At 36.1% G+C, this 19222-nt stretch overlaps 1 protein-coding gene across 1 annotated transcript in view; it reads right to left on the bottom strand.

Moving 5' to 3' along the window:
* The window catches only part of LOC135729808 (phosphatidylethanolamine-binding protein 4), a 166883-nt gene that overhangs the window by 2283 nt on the left and 145378 nt on the right, over positions 1 to 19222 (bottom strand). The window contains exon 6 of the mRNA XM_065247670.2: positions 17153 to 17269. Coding sequence (XP_065103742.1) covers positions 17153 to 17269 — 117 coding nt within the window. The remainder of the gene's footprint in view (positions 1 to 17152; positions 17270 to 19222) is intronic.

Below are 19222 nucleotides of genomic sequence, written 5' to 3'. Positions count from 1 at the left end.
GGTCGTTTTAACCCAGCAATGTGTTTTGTCCAATATTGACCCAGCCCTGGGTTAAAAACAACCCAGCATTTTTTTTTAGAGTATATGTTTTTAATTATATCTGTGAGCTGTACCTAGCAAACATTTCAATGTAGTTGTCAGAAATGTTAAATGAGTATTTTTTAATGTTGCACGTGTCTCAGGGCCTCTGCGAGCTGTGAATCACTTCAAGCGTCTCATCTCTAAATAAAACACGCAGCCTGTTACAGTGCTGGAGGTGGCAACATGAGAGAGAGCGTTTTGGCAGGACAACCAGATAAATACCAGACGTAACGCCGGCTGCTATGACAATATCGCTTCTCCAATTCCGGCAATAAACGCATTCCTGATAGCGAAATGTGAAATCACGTTTGGAATAAAGAGCCAACAAACCGTGTCCAAGACTCAAGATTTAGAGTCCTACAATTTTTTTTTATTTTGTTAAGTTAAAACATTTTGTAAGTGTTTTTTTTATCAAGCAACGTAAATGGTATAAGATAAAAAAAATGAAAATTTTTAAAGCAAAAAATGCATTACAATCCTCATGCCAAACAGATGGTCTGTATATTTCATTAAAATAATAATAATAATAATAATAATAAAATGAGGAACTGTATAAAATCTAGTTTTTGGTCATGAAACAAGGAATTTGATCTTTCTGAAAAAGTGTCATGTTGCTGTTATTAATGTATCTGTAGTAACAATGACTTAACCAACAACATGAATTTGGGCTGGCACTATATTATTGAATGACCGATAAAAGACAATAGGGAAAAATAAACAATCGTGACTTTTACCATTCATTGGTGATACTAATGACACCCTTCAACTTTAATTGAAATGCACCACCAGCATCATGAGCTAAACAAAAGCAAAAAAACCAACAATACCCAATTACACAGCAGCGGTTTACAATATAACATTTCTTCCCCTAGCTGTGTGCACAAACAAGCGGCCGAGACGGAAATGCTGTCGTGATGATGAAAAGGGAAACCCCGTCCATGCACACAAAGCAAAGCGCACCACATCCTGGAAAGATCAAGTGTTAGTGTGTACACTTGTTTGTATGTTCGAATGCAAGTGGGTGTGATAGTATGCAAGTGTGATCTTAAAGGAAAATGTCATAAATGCTTTCCCCACTGCTTGTGGCTAACTTTATAGCGGCCCCAAGATACTATCTATAAATAAATAAAATAAAAAAACAGATCAGTATATACTCGTTTATTACTCATTCATAACAGCATCAACGTTCCTCCATAAAAGGTGTGTGAGTGTGATGATTCGTGTGGACGTATGTGTGAAGATGTAAGGTTCTCTCTCTAATTGAGTGTGAGAAATGGAGTAAAGTGACCTCCCATTATGAGGTCATGTGACCTTCAGGCCCCTGAACCTGAGAACATGAGGAGATAATGTTCCTCCTCTGCAGATCATGATCCTGCTTTGACCCCACTCCAGCCGGGGCGTCACACACACCTGAACCTGGCACCTACCAGTCACTCACTATCCACAGAAACACACGGGTACCTGCGTTCATCTTCATCTTTTGGTAAACTTTATGAGGCTGATATTTGAGTTTTATGTAGATATTTAAGTTGATGCTGGGAAGGTTTCTCTCGCTGACAATGAAAAGATGCGAGAATATGTCCAACATGCAAAACTTTATAATTTTGGGCCGATTGCAGTATTGATGCTAGTGCCAACTTGCCATTCAGAACAGATGAATATTATTAGCATTCATAAGCCCTATTTTAGGTCCTCATATACAATCAACATATATTTTTATGCTATCTTAACTTAACAAATCAACATCTATTTTAACAAGTCATATCAACATACATTTTTATGTCACTTAATTTTAATTTTCTGTTGGTCTTAGTACACGATGTTACTACAGAAGAATCAAGTTTTAAATAGGAAATATATTGAAACTCTTTGGTTATTTTTTAGCGTGATGCTAATGGTCTAATCAGATTCAATGGATTATGCTAAGCTATGCTAAAAGTTGTACCGCCAGACCCAGAGATCAGCTGAATGGATTCCAAAATGGTAAAAATCAAATGTTTAACTCTAGAGGAGCTGGAAAATTAGCATATTTTCAAAAAAGTGGAACAATTTCAACTTGTTTTTCTAAGTTATGTAAACTTATCACAGGTCAAAACTTAAAATAGTATGTTGAATTGACTTACAAAACCAAGTGGTTTTAACTTCACGCTGCATTTTTTTTTACAAAGTCGATGTGATTTTTTTTGCCTGTTGTATCGATCACAAGGTAAAAATCCCAAGTCTGAATTCTTAGTACTAAGGCCTCCCAACAGTCCACTTCCAGCAAGCAATTTTGCGTTTAAAAGACGTCTAATAGACATCCAAACACAGCCTTGATCTCAAGACTAAAACGAGGCAGAATTTGGGCTAACGTCTAACCGTAGCCCAAAATAATGAAAGTAAATAAATGCAAACTTTTTTTAATCACTGTTGACTTTGCTCACACGATGGACTGTCAAACATCTCACAAGTCATTTTGGCAAAAACAACATGTAACCAATTTCAAGTCTATTTTGGTAAGAATTGGTTTACTCATCAGGTCTGTAGTTAATCTAGACCTTGAAATGACGGCTATTGCTTACTGGGCTTGTTTGAGGCATCTTTCAAGTTTATTACTTTCAAACCAAATTGAATGAGTAACAGTAAAAGTGATGCTCGCTCGGTAAACATCAATAATAATGAATCTATCCAAAGTTTTGAACTGCTCTGAATCACAACGGATGAGTCACAACAAAACTATGCCCTGACATCAGTGTAACGCAACGACGGGCCAGCGTAAGTGTTTGGTTCACTTGTTTATGTGCTGCTATAAAAATCCTGACAGCATTGGATGTATACAGCTCAGAGTTTATTCAGGACTCGAAACATGTCGACGGGGAAACCCCGATGTAAGCTGTGGTTGACTAGGGAAATAGCCCATCGCTTTTACTCTCCGGCCTCAGCTCGTACCGCTGCGCTCATCGCAGGACATCACAGTAATGTCATCATGGAGTCAAGGGGGCGGAGTGTCGACCGACAGGCAGATTTAGAAACGACGCTAAAAATAGTGCGTCTCTATGCGTTTGGGTTAATTTCGTCTCTTTCCATTCCTCAATCTGTCGACTCATGGAAAGCACAGATAGGAAGTGGAGAGTGATGCCACACTTTCTTCCTCTGCTCAGCTCCACCCTTTCTTGTCTTTTTGATTTCGTGCAATACAGGAAATGACAAGCTCGAGTCTGTAAGATGTTTCTGATACTTAACCATAAGAGCGCCAAACACATGATGAAACTCATGATGTATTTTTCTTACCCATAAACGTGCTTTAGGAAGCCATTTATTACACAAACAGAATGTTGATGCACATTTTGCATTGGGGTCTATTTTCAAAATAAATAAATAAATAAATAAAATAAAATTATATATATATATATATATATATATATATATATATATATATATATATATATATATACACGACTTTAATAAAACAGCAGTTTAATATATTATTATTATTATTTATTATTTTTTAGTTTAATTATGTAATTGTTTTATAAAAACAATAAGGCTGTAATGCGACCTCAAGAGTGTTTCACATTCAAAAAATTTCACAAAATACAGTTCACTGCCTAATAGTTTTTGAGTGAGTGTACACGTTTATGTGTTTTGTGAGGGGGATTGCAGGGTGAATAATGGCGGTTTATTCGGTGTGGGCATAATCCTGTATGAATCCTGTAATACTGACACTCTTGCAGGAGGCATCTGTATGTGTGTGTTTGTGAGAAAATATTCAGGAGTTCCTGCTAATGTATACAAAGCTAATGCTAATCTATAGAGATTTGTCAAAAATGAATAACCATGTCGATCCAATCCAGCACTGTCTGCTCCCGGCTTCATGTTACCATCATTACAGAGCAAGAGTCAAAGGTTTTTTTTATGTTGTCAAACAGGGGCAATGTTCTACATACATCTTGCCTACAGCGTATATACAGTGGCAAAAAGTATGTGAACCTTCTGGAATTTCATGTTTTTTTTTTAAATAAATTGATCATAAAATGTGATCTGATCTGTCATTCGAGGTTGTTTCTTTACGTCATTGATGAGTCTTTGTTCTGCTCTTGGTGTCATTTTGACTGGGTGCCCACTTTTTGTTAGAGTAGCGACAGTCACAAAGCATCTCCATTTATAGATTATTGCCTAACTGTAGACTGGTAATTTTTTTAAAGTCTTTGAAATAAATTTGTGACCCTTTCCAGCTTTATGTAAAGCAACAATTCTTGATGGTAGCCCCTTTTTGGTGAGGCATGTCTCACATAAGCGTGTTCTTCTTGCGCAGATCAAACTCAGAAAGTTTGAGGGGTTTTATCAGTCAAAATAGCTGTAGTCCACACACCTCCAAACGTATTATCATATCTATAACAAGTCTCCAGGTGTGCTAAAACCTGACTCCAATTAGCTTTTTTAAGGTCATACACTCTAGGGTTCACATAGTTTTTCCACAAGCACTTTGAGGTTTTTTGGTTGTTCTCAATAAAGACAAGAAAGATCAGAATTTTTTGTGTAATTATTTTTGGACACATTATGTTTGTCAATACCCTTGACTTAGATGAAGATCAGATCACATTTTATGACAAATTTATTAAGAAAACTATGAATGTATCTGGCCACTGTGACCCTAAATCACAAAACCTTACGGTGCATTGACACATAAGCGTTAACGCTTCTCATTCACTTTTAATGGGTGACATCATGCTTGCCGAACTGAATTGTGGATCCGTCGATGCCGCGACACTGCCGTTGCTTGCGGCAAAAGTTGAACATTTATCAACTTTTCAGGCAATCAGAACGCCTTATACAAATTACCTAGACAGAGTCAGCCAATTACGTTTATCAAAAGAAGGTCCAGATTCTGTTGGGGTAGGGGCGTATTTGTTAAGGTGATTTCAAATCTCAACGCTGGCTTTCAGTGATCATGCACCCCACCTTTAAGTCCCACTTGTAAATTTGTAGCAATAACCGACAATAGATTGTATGGGTCAAAATTATAAATTTTTCTTTAGGCCAAAAATTATTAGGATATTATATAAAGATGATATATTTCATGAAAATATCCTACCGTAAATACAGTACTGTGCATAAGTCTTAGGCCACCACCACCAGCTTTGTTGTTTTAGCAAAGTTTTAATGTCCACCCATATTAATTTTTCACTCTTTTTATTAAGATACAAACAGAAAATACAGGAAATGTATACACAAAATTAAAAACAAAAACATTTTTAGTCTTCTTCAGGCATCAATTAGTATTTAGTGTGACCTCTCTTGGCACAAAACACATCTTGAGTTTTTTTTAGAAGATTGAAGTCCTGAAGTTATTCGATTAGAAATTAGTATTTCATGTCATTTAGGTTCTAGAGATCAAGTGTAAGGGGAGTTTACCCTAAATACTTGACACTTTAGCTTATAATTTAATACTGTTTTTAATAGTACATACAAATGTCCTGTATTGTATGGTTGTATAATATATGATTATGTATGATATATGATTACAAAAACAACAAATCTAATGGTAGCATGGTGGCCTAAGACTTTTGCACAGTACTGTTAAAAATATTTATTTATGATTAGTAATATGTGTTGCTAAGGACTTCCTTTGGACAACTTTAAAGGAGATTTTCTCAATGTTTTGATTTTTTTGCACCCTTAAGGGGGTCGCACACCAGATGCACAGCTTAGCGTCGCGTTTGGGACAACTCAGAGGTATCGTACACCAGAAGTGCACATTAAATAGTGCAAGCTTATTCAGATAGCGTCTTCTTCAAAATGCAAAATATACGTTAGCAGCCAATGTTAATCGTTAATGATTTGGGAGAAATATGATGTTATTTAATGTTAAACTATGTGAGTGGCACTCTGTTGCGGGACAGGGATTTGAGCCACTTCCTGAGTCGTAGCTAGGCGCCACGGACAAGCGCCACCTGTTGGCGCCGGTATGCGTATACTCATAAAAAACAATATGTTCGATTTTTTATAATGACGCAGCGCTATGCGCAGCTGAGCTGCGCGTCCGGTGTGCGACCCCCTTTAGATTTCAGATACAAATACAGTACAGTAATTGTATCTTGGCCAAATTATTGTCCAATCCATACATCAATGGAAAGCTTATTTGTATAAATCTCAACTTCAGGGTCACATATTTTTTTGTGTTACTAAACTAACGACAATCATCAGGAAACACAACCACAAGAACATAAGCACACTGGTCCAATGAAGCATTGCAGATGCTGTCAGACATTGATGTTGAATCGCACACTGGTCAAGGAGTTTTGATTAATGACTGAATCAGTTAGTGGGAGGGGAATCAGATTGGTCCATTACTACACTGCAGTATTGCTAATGGGTTCAATTACAGTCCAGTAACCAGTGCTGAGTTCACAGATTTCTGTAGGAGTAGAATATGGCGAGGACTGCAGTGGATACACCAATTTAAACCAATATCAGTGAAGGGTTAGGTGTCATCCTGCTCGACTGGACAAAGTCTAAAGGAAAATGGTTAATTCATTAGACAAGAGGACTCTGGAGTAAAATAACTTGTCTCTGATTTTACTACACCATAATTAACTATTAAGCACACGGTAAAGTACAAATAATAGCTTTAACCCAGGGTTAAAGGTGAATCTGGGTTAAATAAAAGGGTTAAAGAGATAGTTTACACCCAAATGAAAATTATGTCATCATTTACTTAGCCTCAAGTTGTTTCAAGCCTGTATAAATTTCTTCGTTGTAAGATATTTGTAATCAAGCTGGAGCACCAATTACTTCCATAGTAGGAAATAAAAATACTGTGGAAGTCAATGGTGCCCCAAAACTCTTTGGTTACATTGCTCAAAATATATTCCTTGTGTTCAGCAGAACAACAAAACTTGTGGGTGAGTAAATGTTGACAGAATTTTTATTTTTGGGTGAACTAGTCCCAAGTTAAAAACATGGATCAAGTCGGATCTCGAGGTCCTTTGCCAATTACGTACCTACCCTGTACTTCCCTGTCCTCTCCTATTATCAAATAAAGGCAAAAATGGCCCAAAAAATAATTTATAAATTTAGTTTTTAACTCATGTTTAAAATTTATTCTGGGTTAAACATGGAACATAACAAGGATAAAACTAGGGATGCACCGAATCCAGGATTCGGATTCGGCCGAATACTGGGCTTTTTGACGGGGTTCGGGTTCAGCCGAATCCTAGATTTTTTTTCCACCGAACTGAACCCTAGGCTTGCGCTACGCTGGTCGACGTCACCCGGCCGTTGATTAAACACATCGGGTGCTGACGTGAAGATAAGCTTTTTCTTTCGGTGAGCCTTAGGGGCTGTTCACATTTCGCGGACGCACCTGGAAAAAACAAGCGCATCACACCACATCGCTTTCATTATGCATAGGCTTATGGTAATTGTCAAAATAGTTTTTCCCACTTGTCATCCTTTTTTTTTGGCTGTTGATGAAAAATACACTGCTGGGGACGTTGTTTACTTCATTAATTTGTTTTACTGTGTTAATGGAATAAGGATGCGAGTAGGATCCGGTATTCAGTTTCGGCCGAATCTTAAATTTGGTATTCGGCCGAACCCAAAAAATCTGGATTCGGTGAATCCCTAGATATAACATAGGTTATTAATGGTCCTGAGTTAAAAACATGAAACAAGAACAGAGTTTAAAATTGTCCTGGTTCAAAAGATTTAATAAATGTGACTTATTCACAATAATTAATAAGTGTGAGAAAAAAGAAATGAATTTCACTACTGGATTAACTGAAGAAAAATAAAATGCATGCAAATTACTTTGGGTAAACTACTCAAAAAAAGTTATTCATTAGTTACTAATTACAGTCCCAAATTTTTTCCGGCCTCTTATTGGTACCTGTCCCAACTTTTTTTGGAATGTGTAGCTCTCATGAAATCCAAAATGAGCCAATATTTGGCATGACATTTCAAAATGTCTCATTTTCTACATTTGATATGTTATCTATATTCTATTGTGAATAAAATATAAGTTTATGAGATTTGTAAATTATTCCATTCCTTTTTTACTCACAATTTTGTGCATCTTCAATCATGTAATTAGATTACTGTACAAATTACTCTCTTCAAAAGTATTTAATTACTTATTACTAATTAGTAATTACTAATCCTATTTAGTAAATGATATAAAGATCGGCTTAAAACGGCTCAAACAAATTATATAAAAGTACATCAATTATTCTGCTCAAAATTTTAAGGTCACTATTAACTAAATATTAACTATGTTTGCCTCAATATACTCCTAATTACTGCTTATTAATACTTAGTAAAGTAGTTGTTAAGTTTAAGTATTGGTAGGAATTGGGTAGGATTAAGGATGTAGCATAAGGTTTTGCAGAATCAGGCATAAATATGTGCTTTTTAAGTATTAATAAACAGACAATATCTCAGCAATATTAATGCTAATAACCAACCAGTTAATAGTTAAAATTGTAAACTACACTAGAGTGTTACTATTATTCTTATTAACTCATCAAAGTATTTAAAGTGAGAAAGATACATTAAAAACATGCATTTTAACCATAGACTTCATATGTTGATGTTAAATCCGCTATTGTATTATATATAATTGATCTACAGTCCACACGCAGTGTTAAGTTCAGTTACATCAGAAGTAACTGTAATTCAATTATTGGAAAAATAAGAGTAATCCCTTACTTTACTTATTCATAAAAAAGTAATGAAATTACAGGAACTAATTACTTAGTGTAGTTACACCCAACGCTGGATCCACGTCAAAACAAGTCTATAATTATTTTAATAATGAAGGGCCAAATGTGTTGCCATGACGTCATTTTTCCTGAGAATCTAGATGTGACATTTACATAAGAAATTCGTCAGTAGCAGGTGCCTAAGAGCAAAAAGGGCACAATGCAAACTGCATACTTCAAGTGCTCTACAGGTATGTGTCAGACGTTAAGAGAAGAAATTAAGTTTGCTTTACATGCTACACAAATTGACTGCAATAGTACCACAAAAGTAGCATATAATTGTCCTTACAATGCTACTTTTATTAGGTAAAGTCAACCATCAACAAATTCATATACATATATATGAATGGATGGACTTTTCAAACCGATTTCATATTTTACGGCTGTATTATCAGTTTGCTCTCAAAGTCAGAGTGAATGTGAGCAGGCCATGATTTATGAACAATGTTTGCCGCCTTCTAATGCAGAAATATGCTGAGTATGAAGTGATTTTGGGCCGACTACATTCTTTTGAAGTACTTACACTTAAATGACGAGCCGTACTGAAGACCTTTACTGCTTTTCTTGTCTTAACCAACATTGTAAAAAGATGCAGCTTGGTCAATTTTACTTACTATTTAAAGTTTTGGCTTGTGAAAAGTTAAAATTTGGTTGAAATTAACGAAAATATATGTTGGTTTGATGCTGCATATTTTTTACAGTATATGACTGATGAAACCAAACAACTGTAGTTTATATAGGACTCATCCTTTTATGTATGAACCTCTATATTTGTATTCTGTTGATTTTGTTGGGGATATAAGATAAAGGAACACTGTAAATATCGCTGCTTTATGTTTAGCAAATTATTGTTTCATAACAGTTGTTAGACTAGTTTGAGCTAGTTACATGTCTCTTCTACCCATGACCACAAAAAGGTTTCTGGTTAACCAACAAAACTGGATATAGAGTACATATGGCAGATTCATTTCTTTATGTTAATTCTTTAGAACGGTTTGTTTTGATGAACAGGTTCAAAACGCAGATTGAGAAATTAATTAGCATAAAGCATACAGAGAAATCCCCATGTGACATTTTAACATATATGTGTAATGCTTTCTTAAATGTCAACTGGAGACAGAATGTGTTAGGAAATGAGATGGATTTAGACCTGGGTCACCTGCACGTAACCACTATCAAAATGTCAGATCATATGTGCTAGGGTGGTTCTCATGTCCTGTTTTGTGACAGACTATACTTAAATTATTTTAAAGGACTGGGGAGTTCACCCCATATTTTACACAACCTTAAGCCCAGTGATGGGGAGAAGTTAACTACAAGTACCGACGCTACTAACTTCACTAAATTTTGCTGTGTACAAACAGTGTAGCTTTAACAGTAGTTAAATACTTTCTTCAGCAAGTAGCGGTGTCATGCGACCAGGCGCTACATTACATTGTCCCTCCTCTGCGATGCCTTTTAGCGTCACATTGATTTGTCGTCTTCTCTTTTTAGATCACAACTCAAATTGTTCATTACAGTCATCTATTGTTCTGTCTTTGTGAAGATCGTCTGATGATTATGTGCAGAAGTAACATCAACACACTTGTATTATAATGTCCATGATGGAGTGGCATGAAGGCAGAATCTGAAGATGTAGAGACAAATTGCCCATGGCCATATCTGTCCAAGTTCATGCATCTTAAAGAACCAACATGATCTCACAAAGTTCCGTGGGATAGTCACTGAATTTTGTGCTCATTTTTCCGTGGCATGCTCACGGATCTCCGCATTTTTCCGTGGCCCTGCTACGGACTGTCTTTTTCTGTGGCATTCTCACGGATTGGTTACTCAACTGCTTTTTCCTAGTTTCAAACCATTGTCGCTTCGGTTTAGGGTTAGATTTGGTGTTTGTGTTAGTATGTCACTTTAACTATTGGATTATACTATTTTTTCTGATTTATTCTTTTATATTTTCTAAACTTTAAACAATTGTCGCCTGGCGTTGGGGTTAGAGTTGGGTTTGGGTAGGCATGTCATTTCATGTAAATCTAACCCTAAACCAAAGTGAAAATGGTAAGAAAATAGGACAAAACAGTTGAGTAACCAATCCGTGAGAATGCCACGAAAAAAGACAGTCCGTAGCAGGGCTACGGAAAAATGCAGAGATCCGTGAGAATGCCACGGAAAAATGAGCACAAAATTCCGTGACTATGCCACGGAAATACGTGAGATCAGGTTATAAAGAACTTAGTTAGGAGCACTTTGACCTCGGGTGCAGTAATATTGACTAAAGTTTGAGCGAGAGGAGGTCGAAGTGCTGCAAACTAAGTTCTCTTACGCCATACAATATAGTCCTCATTTTTTATCCGTTTAAAAAAAACGCCATGCCACCATACTGGACTTACTCGTGTAACTACTCATGTAACAGTCTTTAAATAGGGAAAACATGGAAGTGTTTGGTGGCTTCTAAATTCATCCCTGTTTGGATCCTAAGGAATGAATGGGGCTAGGCTAAATGCTAACACATTTACGACACGCTGTATGAAGATTAAGTGCACAAACTAAATACAGATAGGTATGTATTAATGTGTCTAAGTTGAGGTTAGAACATAGTAAAATATTGAAAAACGGTGGTGTTTTCCTTTAAGCCATCCTGGGTGTACATTATGTAACTTTCTTCTTCCAACCAAACACAGACTAATTCACTTTTCACCTTTATAATGGCATTGGATAGTGCCCCATTTTTAAAGCTCCAAAAAAGCGCATCCATACATAAAAAACTAACCCAAACTATTTTTAAATGTCTTCTGGGGTAAAGCGATGGCTTTTTGTAACATTATAACTCTAATGAACATGCAATTCAGCCATTCAGTCACTTGGCCTTGAAAGAGGATAATATTATTAAATTTTAATATTATTATATAAATCATATCATTGAAAAAGACTTAAAAATTTATTTTCACGCTGTTAGATGTTAGGGCAATAAGAAATGCATTGGCACAGAAGCATCATTTGAACTGCAAAGTCTACCTGAGTATTATTGTCGACCCTGTCTACCCTTTATGACAATCTTGTGCCTTTCATCTGCTTTCTTCCAACAGTCTAACTACGCCAAAAGCTCAGATCGTATCAAACTGGTTTCTTAATAATAACAATGAGTTCACTGTACTCAAATGGTCTCCACAGTCACCAGATGTCAATCCAATACAGAAACAGAGCTGCCAAATCTACAACAACTGTGTAATGCTATCATGTCAACATGGACCAAAATCTCTGAGGAATGAATTAGGGCCTTTTTAAATCTATGTCACGCCATATTAAGGATCTAATCCAAAAAAGTGATATAGTGGTGATATATTCAAACAAAATAATTTTTCCAACTATTCATAATCTTTCAGTTCATAACTTATCCCAGGTAAAACATCTGAATGAAAGAAAGACTGATATAACTTTCTCCCACAGCAATGTATTTGTGTACGTGTAGGATGTGTGAGCGTAGGTGGCTGTGTGTTCGGGGAGAGTACAAAGTTGTGGGTTGTACACCCCGTGTTTCTGTCTGAAGGCCAGCACGTAAACGTGCTACTACATGCGCTCGTGTACGGTATGAGAGCGTGTGAATTGACGACGCCGTGCCAGCTGGCAGCATAAAGACGCCAGCCCCTGCGTGCCCATTTGCCATCTCCTCTTAGCTTGACCCGTGGCCCGTGAAACCCCTGGCACAGAAACGAGTATCGGAGAGGATACAAAGACCCAAGAGGCGTGGGGATTCCCCACCAACGCAGATCTCTCGTGCCCACTGCCGCCCGCATACCACCCATCGCCAATTGTGTAACAACCAGCTGTCGCTGTCCTTTCAGTGACCCACATTTTTGCTCCTACCCACACACAAACACGAGTTCTGGCCTGAAGTCTGCACGGCAGGCTTTTAGGCGCACCTCTTGCCGCACAGTTAAAGATCAAAGCTGTGGCTGAAATTGAATTGAGAATTAGGGGAAATGGAGATTTGCTGTTAAAGCCACACACACAAATGCATAGAGATCATGAGTTGTGTGTGTCGAGTTAAGGGCTGGGGAAGTAGAAAATGATCATTAGATGTCTCCACACCCACTGTCAACTGCTCCAAACCCTCCAATTAGATTAATTAGTCAATGAATGTCATTACAACATGAGAGATGGATACCGGTCAGAGATGCCACATGCTAATCCACAGACAAGCACACAGTTAAGACCTCCAATGATACATTGAAAATAAAAGTTTAGAAAAAAGGGATAAACTTCATCATACTGTATGGACATATGGATATTTGGTTGAAGAGACGCATGTTATCTAGGATCGAATAAAGAGCATACCATGTTCAACTAGTCATTTTATATAAAATATCCTATGTTTACAATGGCAAGATAGTTAAGGTAATTAAAATTTAATTGGGGGGTTCAGATTGCGGTATAGGTTCGTAAAGGGGAACGAATTTGGGAACCACTGGTATAAATGATGCATTAGAGGGGGGGCATGAGATTACATCTCTTCATTTAACTTTTAGCGACTGCTGCAAAAATTTGATCATCGTACAATACACATAGAGGAAATGACTTGAATGTTCACTGATGAAATCACACATCTGAGCAGAGCCAATGAAAAATACTTAAAATAGAGAATGATTTAGAAATCAAATTAGACATCAAGATAACAAAAGATGTTTTGGTGAACTCAGGCTTAATTTTTTGATTAGGACTAAAGACGCACTGCACAAAAGAATCATAAAAACAATTTAGAAAAATGTGCAAATGTATATGCCTTTATAAGAAAAACATAGTAAAGATCACAATATCATCACAATATTAGTAGACTAACTATATACACATGAAACTTTGGATTTACGGGGGGATACAGCCACCCCTAAAAAGTACACATTTATTTCATGAATTAATATTGACATCGATGAAACACTATTTTAGAAATAAATATAATACTAAATATAATTTGTTATGGCCTTCTCTTGTTAGGGCCGACAAGTCCGAGATGAGTCCGAGAAAGCAGAAATCAGTCTCGAGACATCAAGAAACCGGCTTTACTGATGAGATGCGCATGACAATCACATGCGATTTATCGTGTAGTCCTAGTGCTTGTGATGTAAATTTAATCATTTGAATAATGACAGGGTCCCCAAGAGGCAACTTTTTGAGGTAGTCGATAAAAAAAGAGACACAAACACTGGATGGCCATGTTCATGTTGAGCAGCCTCTCTGCAAGAAGATTACATATACATTTATACAATGTATAGTGTGAAAGAATAAAAACTAACCCTTGGCTATGTATACTGTGTTGGACTTGATGAGACTATTTCTAGTGCAGTTATGTGTTGCTGTTCTTGTGTTGCTATAATTGCTTCAATTGTTTACCACATTTGTAAATCGCTTTGGAAAAAAGCGTCTACTAAATGACTAAATGAAAGAGTAAAAACATTGCCTCCTGTGACCCTATGTGCTTCTGGAGGAGTACAGCCATGTTTAGTCCTGTAATATATCCATCGACTGCCTGTGTCGACTGCACACAAAAATGGAGTACTACATACTTTAAAGGACCCATATTTCGTGGCTAAAAAGCATATTACTTTGTGTATTTCGTGTAATACAATGTGTTCGCATGGTTTATGGTTCAAAAAACGCATTATTTTCCACATACAGTACATTTTTGTAGCACCTCTAAGTCCTACCCATCCGTAACAGGTCGTTTTAGTACAAAGCTCATCGTTCTAAGAAAGTAAACTGATTTGTCAGCTATCCAGTGCGTTGTGATTGGCTAAATTTTGTAAACGGAAATGTGACGTTCCTTACCATGTTTTAAAAAAGATGAGATCCCAAAGCAATAGTGAGAGCCAGGAGATACTATCGGATTTGCTATCTTATCAATACGAGCCTTAAAGGAATAGTCTACCCTTTTGCCATATTAAACTATGTTATTACCTCAACCTAGACAAATTAATACATACCTATCTTTTTTCAATGCGTGCACTGTACAGCACGTTGTGAATGTGTTAGCATTTAGCCTAGCCCCATTCATTCCTATGGTACCAAAAAAAGTTTTATTTTGTGGCACCATACTTACTGGTATAACTCCTCATGTAACAATCTTTAAATAGGGAAAACACAGAAGTGTTTGGTGGCTTTCCTGTTTGGTACCATAGGAATGAATGGGGCTAGGCTAAATGCTAACACATTCACGACGCGCTGTACAGTGCACACATTGAAACAAGACAGATATGTATTAATTTGTCTAAGTTGAGGTAATAACATAGTTTAATATGGCAAAAGGGTAGACTATTCCTTTAAGTGTATAACATTCATTAAAGTAAAGTATTTAAGTGAACTGAACTTAAAATGATCAGTACATGTTGGAAGGAATGCCAGTAGTCATTTGTGCCTAGATATATTGATTATTTAAGCTTTTTCACAGAATAAAAATAGAAAATAACTTTAACTACTTGAATATTTGTTAATAAAATGTCAGAGTTTTGAGCTCTTATATTATTAATGTTGTTTTATAATATTTAAGTTAATAATAATTTTATGATGTCACTGTGCAGGTGATCAGCACATTTTATTATTGTTCTCTCCACAGTACTGTCAATTCATGTCAAAAACGCAGTTTTGTGTATGTTTCTGTGAAGAATCAAGTTTATTCAATGACTGACTGCAGTTAATTTTGTGTTTAATGCCATTTATGACACTAAAAGTAATTTAAATGAATTAAAAATAGCAAATCTTTGAACTTAGGTAATAAAAAAACTTCACATGACCCACATATTCAAGACAGACCAAGATATGATACGTAATATAAGGATTTCACGAAAAAGTATTTTTATGCCCCCCAAACAAGACACTGAAGAGAGTTTATCTTGTGGTGCACGTTGCCTGTTTAAGGGTTAACTACGTGGAGCAATTAATATTACAAATTATTTTGAGTTAAATCAACTTAAAATTAAGTTTACTGAATTATGTTGGAATTACTAGAAATTTTAAGTTAAATGTACTTATGTTTTAGTTCACATTACTTTATTTTTTTTTTAGGGCAAAAACTTTCCTGTAATTTTCCTCAAACTTATCCAGGTTTACAGTGTAATAAACAGAAGAGTTTTTGTTGTAAATATTATTATTTATAATGTTGTCATATGAGGGTGCTTTAAAAAATACACATCAATATATAATTTTGCTTTATACAACCCATGAGGGGAATATGAGAGGGCAGGTGTGTGTTTATGTATGCGTGTGATTCTGAAAGACAGTTCCTGAAGCAGACGCACCAAATGAATTCACATTTCCTTTATTAAATTCACTCACTGAAGTCCGATAAGCTTTGTAAACTGTCTTGACTCTCAAAGATCAAACGCGAGCTATTATTCATGCAACCATCTGTACAGGAAGCCAAAGTGGCAGCTGAAACCTAAAGAACCTTTCAATAGGTACAGAGACCGGTGGAACAACATCATTAACAAGAAAGAAAACTAGTTCAGACTGATACGAGTGATGATTTTGACAAATTGTGTCATCTGACAAATACAATTTGATGTTCTTGTACCGAGATGTTTGCTCGTCGTAGTTGCCACTTACTATATAACAAGCAAAGAATTTGATGAGGTTTATATGGGTCATGGAAGTTCTTTATGCAATTGTGAAAAGCACTAAAATGCATGTAATAATAGTTTATGATGCAACAAATAGGAATGTATTAGGGCATGCATTTGGTGTTATTGGCACTTTTCAATCCACCTCTTTTATGTGATCAATCATTCAGATATAAATGTTAAATTACAGAGTAATTACAAAAAATATAAATTAGAGGGAAACGTCAACGTCTCGCTTAGCGGTATTTGTCGTTTCATGTCGAGATGTTAATTACAAGTTATGCTAAATGGCAAGGCTGATATTTTCAGGAAAAATCTAAAATAGGTGGCCACACAGTATATGCAAGTTTGCGTGTTGCACCTTTGATACGTTGTGTCGAGAGTAGTTTATCCAGAAATTTATATTCTGTCATCATTGCACTTCATGACAACACACAGTGACCACATGGTGCTCAGCACCGAAAATCACTGAAACATCATAAAAGCATCATGAAACATATGACTGATGTGCTAAATTTCAAGTTGTCAATCTTATTAAAACTTTCGCAGCCCCGTCACTCCATGCTGGAAAAGAGCAGAGTCAATCTGCTTAACGTTTTTGTCTTACAGGTTTGGAACAAAATAAAGGTGATTGGACATTTTTGGATTGAATGAATCTTATGAAGTTTATGTGTCTACAATGTGTGTTGAACTGTATGGTGTGTTTTGTGTGGTTTACGTGATTACCCAGTGAGCTCTTCTCCTCTGGGGTAAGGGACGGTGTCTGACCATCAGGCTGCTCAAACACAAGAAACTGGTAGCGGTGGAGTCTGGTGCCACGTGGCGGTGTTGGACGTTGGTATGCTGAAGACAACAAACAAGAACCAAACGGTTTTACGTCACAGTGTGTTCATTTAATTGTCATAATCATTTAATTGTCATAAAAAGGGTTAAAAACAGCAAAAAACTAACTTTTCTATAGATAATCTACAGAAAATGTCTAATGTGTCACCAGGGTTGGGAATCCAATTTTTTTTGCGGGGGTACCCTCAAAGGTTCATTTTTGGCTCATTGTATGGGTATACAACTATGTTTACATGTAGACCAATAATGGGATTATTCCCAATAATCAGAATAAGCACGTAATGGCAATAAGAGGTTTACATGACTGAACTTTTCACTCCCGTTTACTTGCAGTTTTTATTTTCTGATCATTCGCTAATGATTGTGCTTATTATTCACACAAATGATCAACTCACGTATACTGTCCATTGTTTCAATGCACTTATGTTAAATAACAAACACGTTCTAATAGACGTATTTCGTTATTCAGTGTCATGATGAAGACAGAAATATTATGACAGTGCCTGTAACGCGTTATTTGAGCTGTTTCTGGATGAAAGCAGACTGCTGACAGTGAGCCGTGTTGACAGAGTTCAAGGTAAAACTTCCTTATGTCAAGTTTAAAATGAATTTGCGCTTAAGGTGCGTGATTAAAACACATGCACACATGATTAAAGTGGCCGCATACGCCACCTGTTTTAATACGATTATGCTTTTATGAGCTTAATTGCAAACCAAACTCTAACCCCAATGCCAGGCGACAATTGTTTAAAGTTTCGAAAATATAAAAGAATAAATCACAAAAAATAGTTTAAACCAATAGTTAAAGTGACATACGAACGCAAACACCAAATCTAACCCTAAACCGAAGCGACAATGGTTTGAAACTAGGAAAAAGGAGTTGAGGAACCAATCCATGAGAATGGCACGGATAAGAAAGTCCGAAAGTAAGAATGGGCGTATGATAAAAATGATGATTTTAGTGCTGCAAATTAAGTGCTCTTCCGCCATACAATATAGTTCTCTTTTTTTTATCTGCTTAAAAAAATCTTTTTTATTTTGTGCAACCAAACTTACTCGTGTAACTACTCATGTAACAGTCTTTAAATAGGGAAAACATGGAAGTGTTTGGTGGCTTCTAAATTCATCCCTGTTTGCAGGGCCGTGCACAGAACTTTTGAGGGGCATGTGCTGAAACTGAAAAAGGGCACCCCCTCCAAATAAATATCACTTAATAATCATCTTAATAGCTTTATATTTATTCGCTATTAATGATTGAAAAAATAAATCACTATTAATGAATGAAAAATGACATTTTATGATAGCTTGGCATTATACAGTGCAAAGGATATCTGCCCTTTTAAGTTGGCTTTAACAATTTACATCCTGGGTGTTTGTCTGTATTAGGCCTATTTGTAGTCATGTGTTTGTGAAGTGCTCTTGTGAACTCGCTCTTATTTAATTGTAGAATATATTAATTTTAATTTTTTCCTCTGCTTACATAAAGTTACATTAAAATATGTTTGAAGAAAAAAAGGTATTCTGTTTGTTTTATAAGCTAATTTGTATTATTTGGTTAACATGTTTGTGTGATTGATATGTGATTGAGAAGAGGGGAAATAGGAGATTAAAGATCAAAATAGGAGATTATACTATACTATAGCCATACCATTAGCATATTCAACATGTATCTCTGCCTACCTGGCAAAAACTGTGCTGAGGACCAGGAACCTTGGTCTTTTGAAGGTGCAAATAACTGCATTACTAAAAAATATACTAAATACTAAGTAGACTGAACTCTATGCAGTTGATTTCAGAATAAAAAGTTATGAACCAAATAATCATACAACTCCCTTGACTAATTCAATGCATAAGAAACATGCATATACAATAACTTATATCCAGATTGCATACTGTAATGAGTGACAGGGCAATATAATGTACATACTTGTATCCTTTACACGTTTTTCGTCT

Source organism: Paramisgurnus dabryanus, chromosome 11, assembly GCF_030506205.2.
Source record: "Paramisgurnus dabryanus chromosome 11, PD_genome_1.1, whole genome shotgun sequence".
Classification (NCBI taxonomy): domain Eukaryota; kingdom Metazoa; phylum Chordata; class Actinopteri; order Cypriniformes; family Cobitidae; genus Paramisgurnus; species Paramisgurnus dabryanus.
This window is presented reverse-complemented; position numbering and strand designations above follow the sequence as displayed.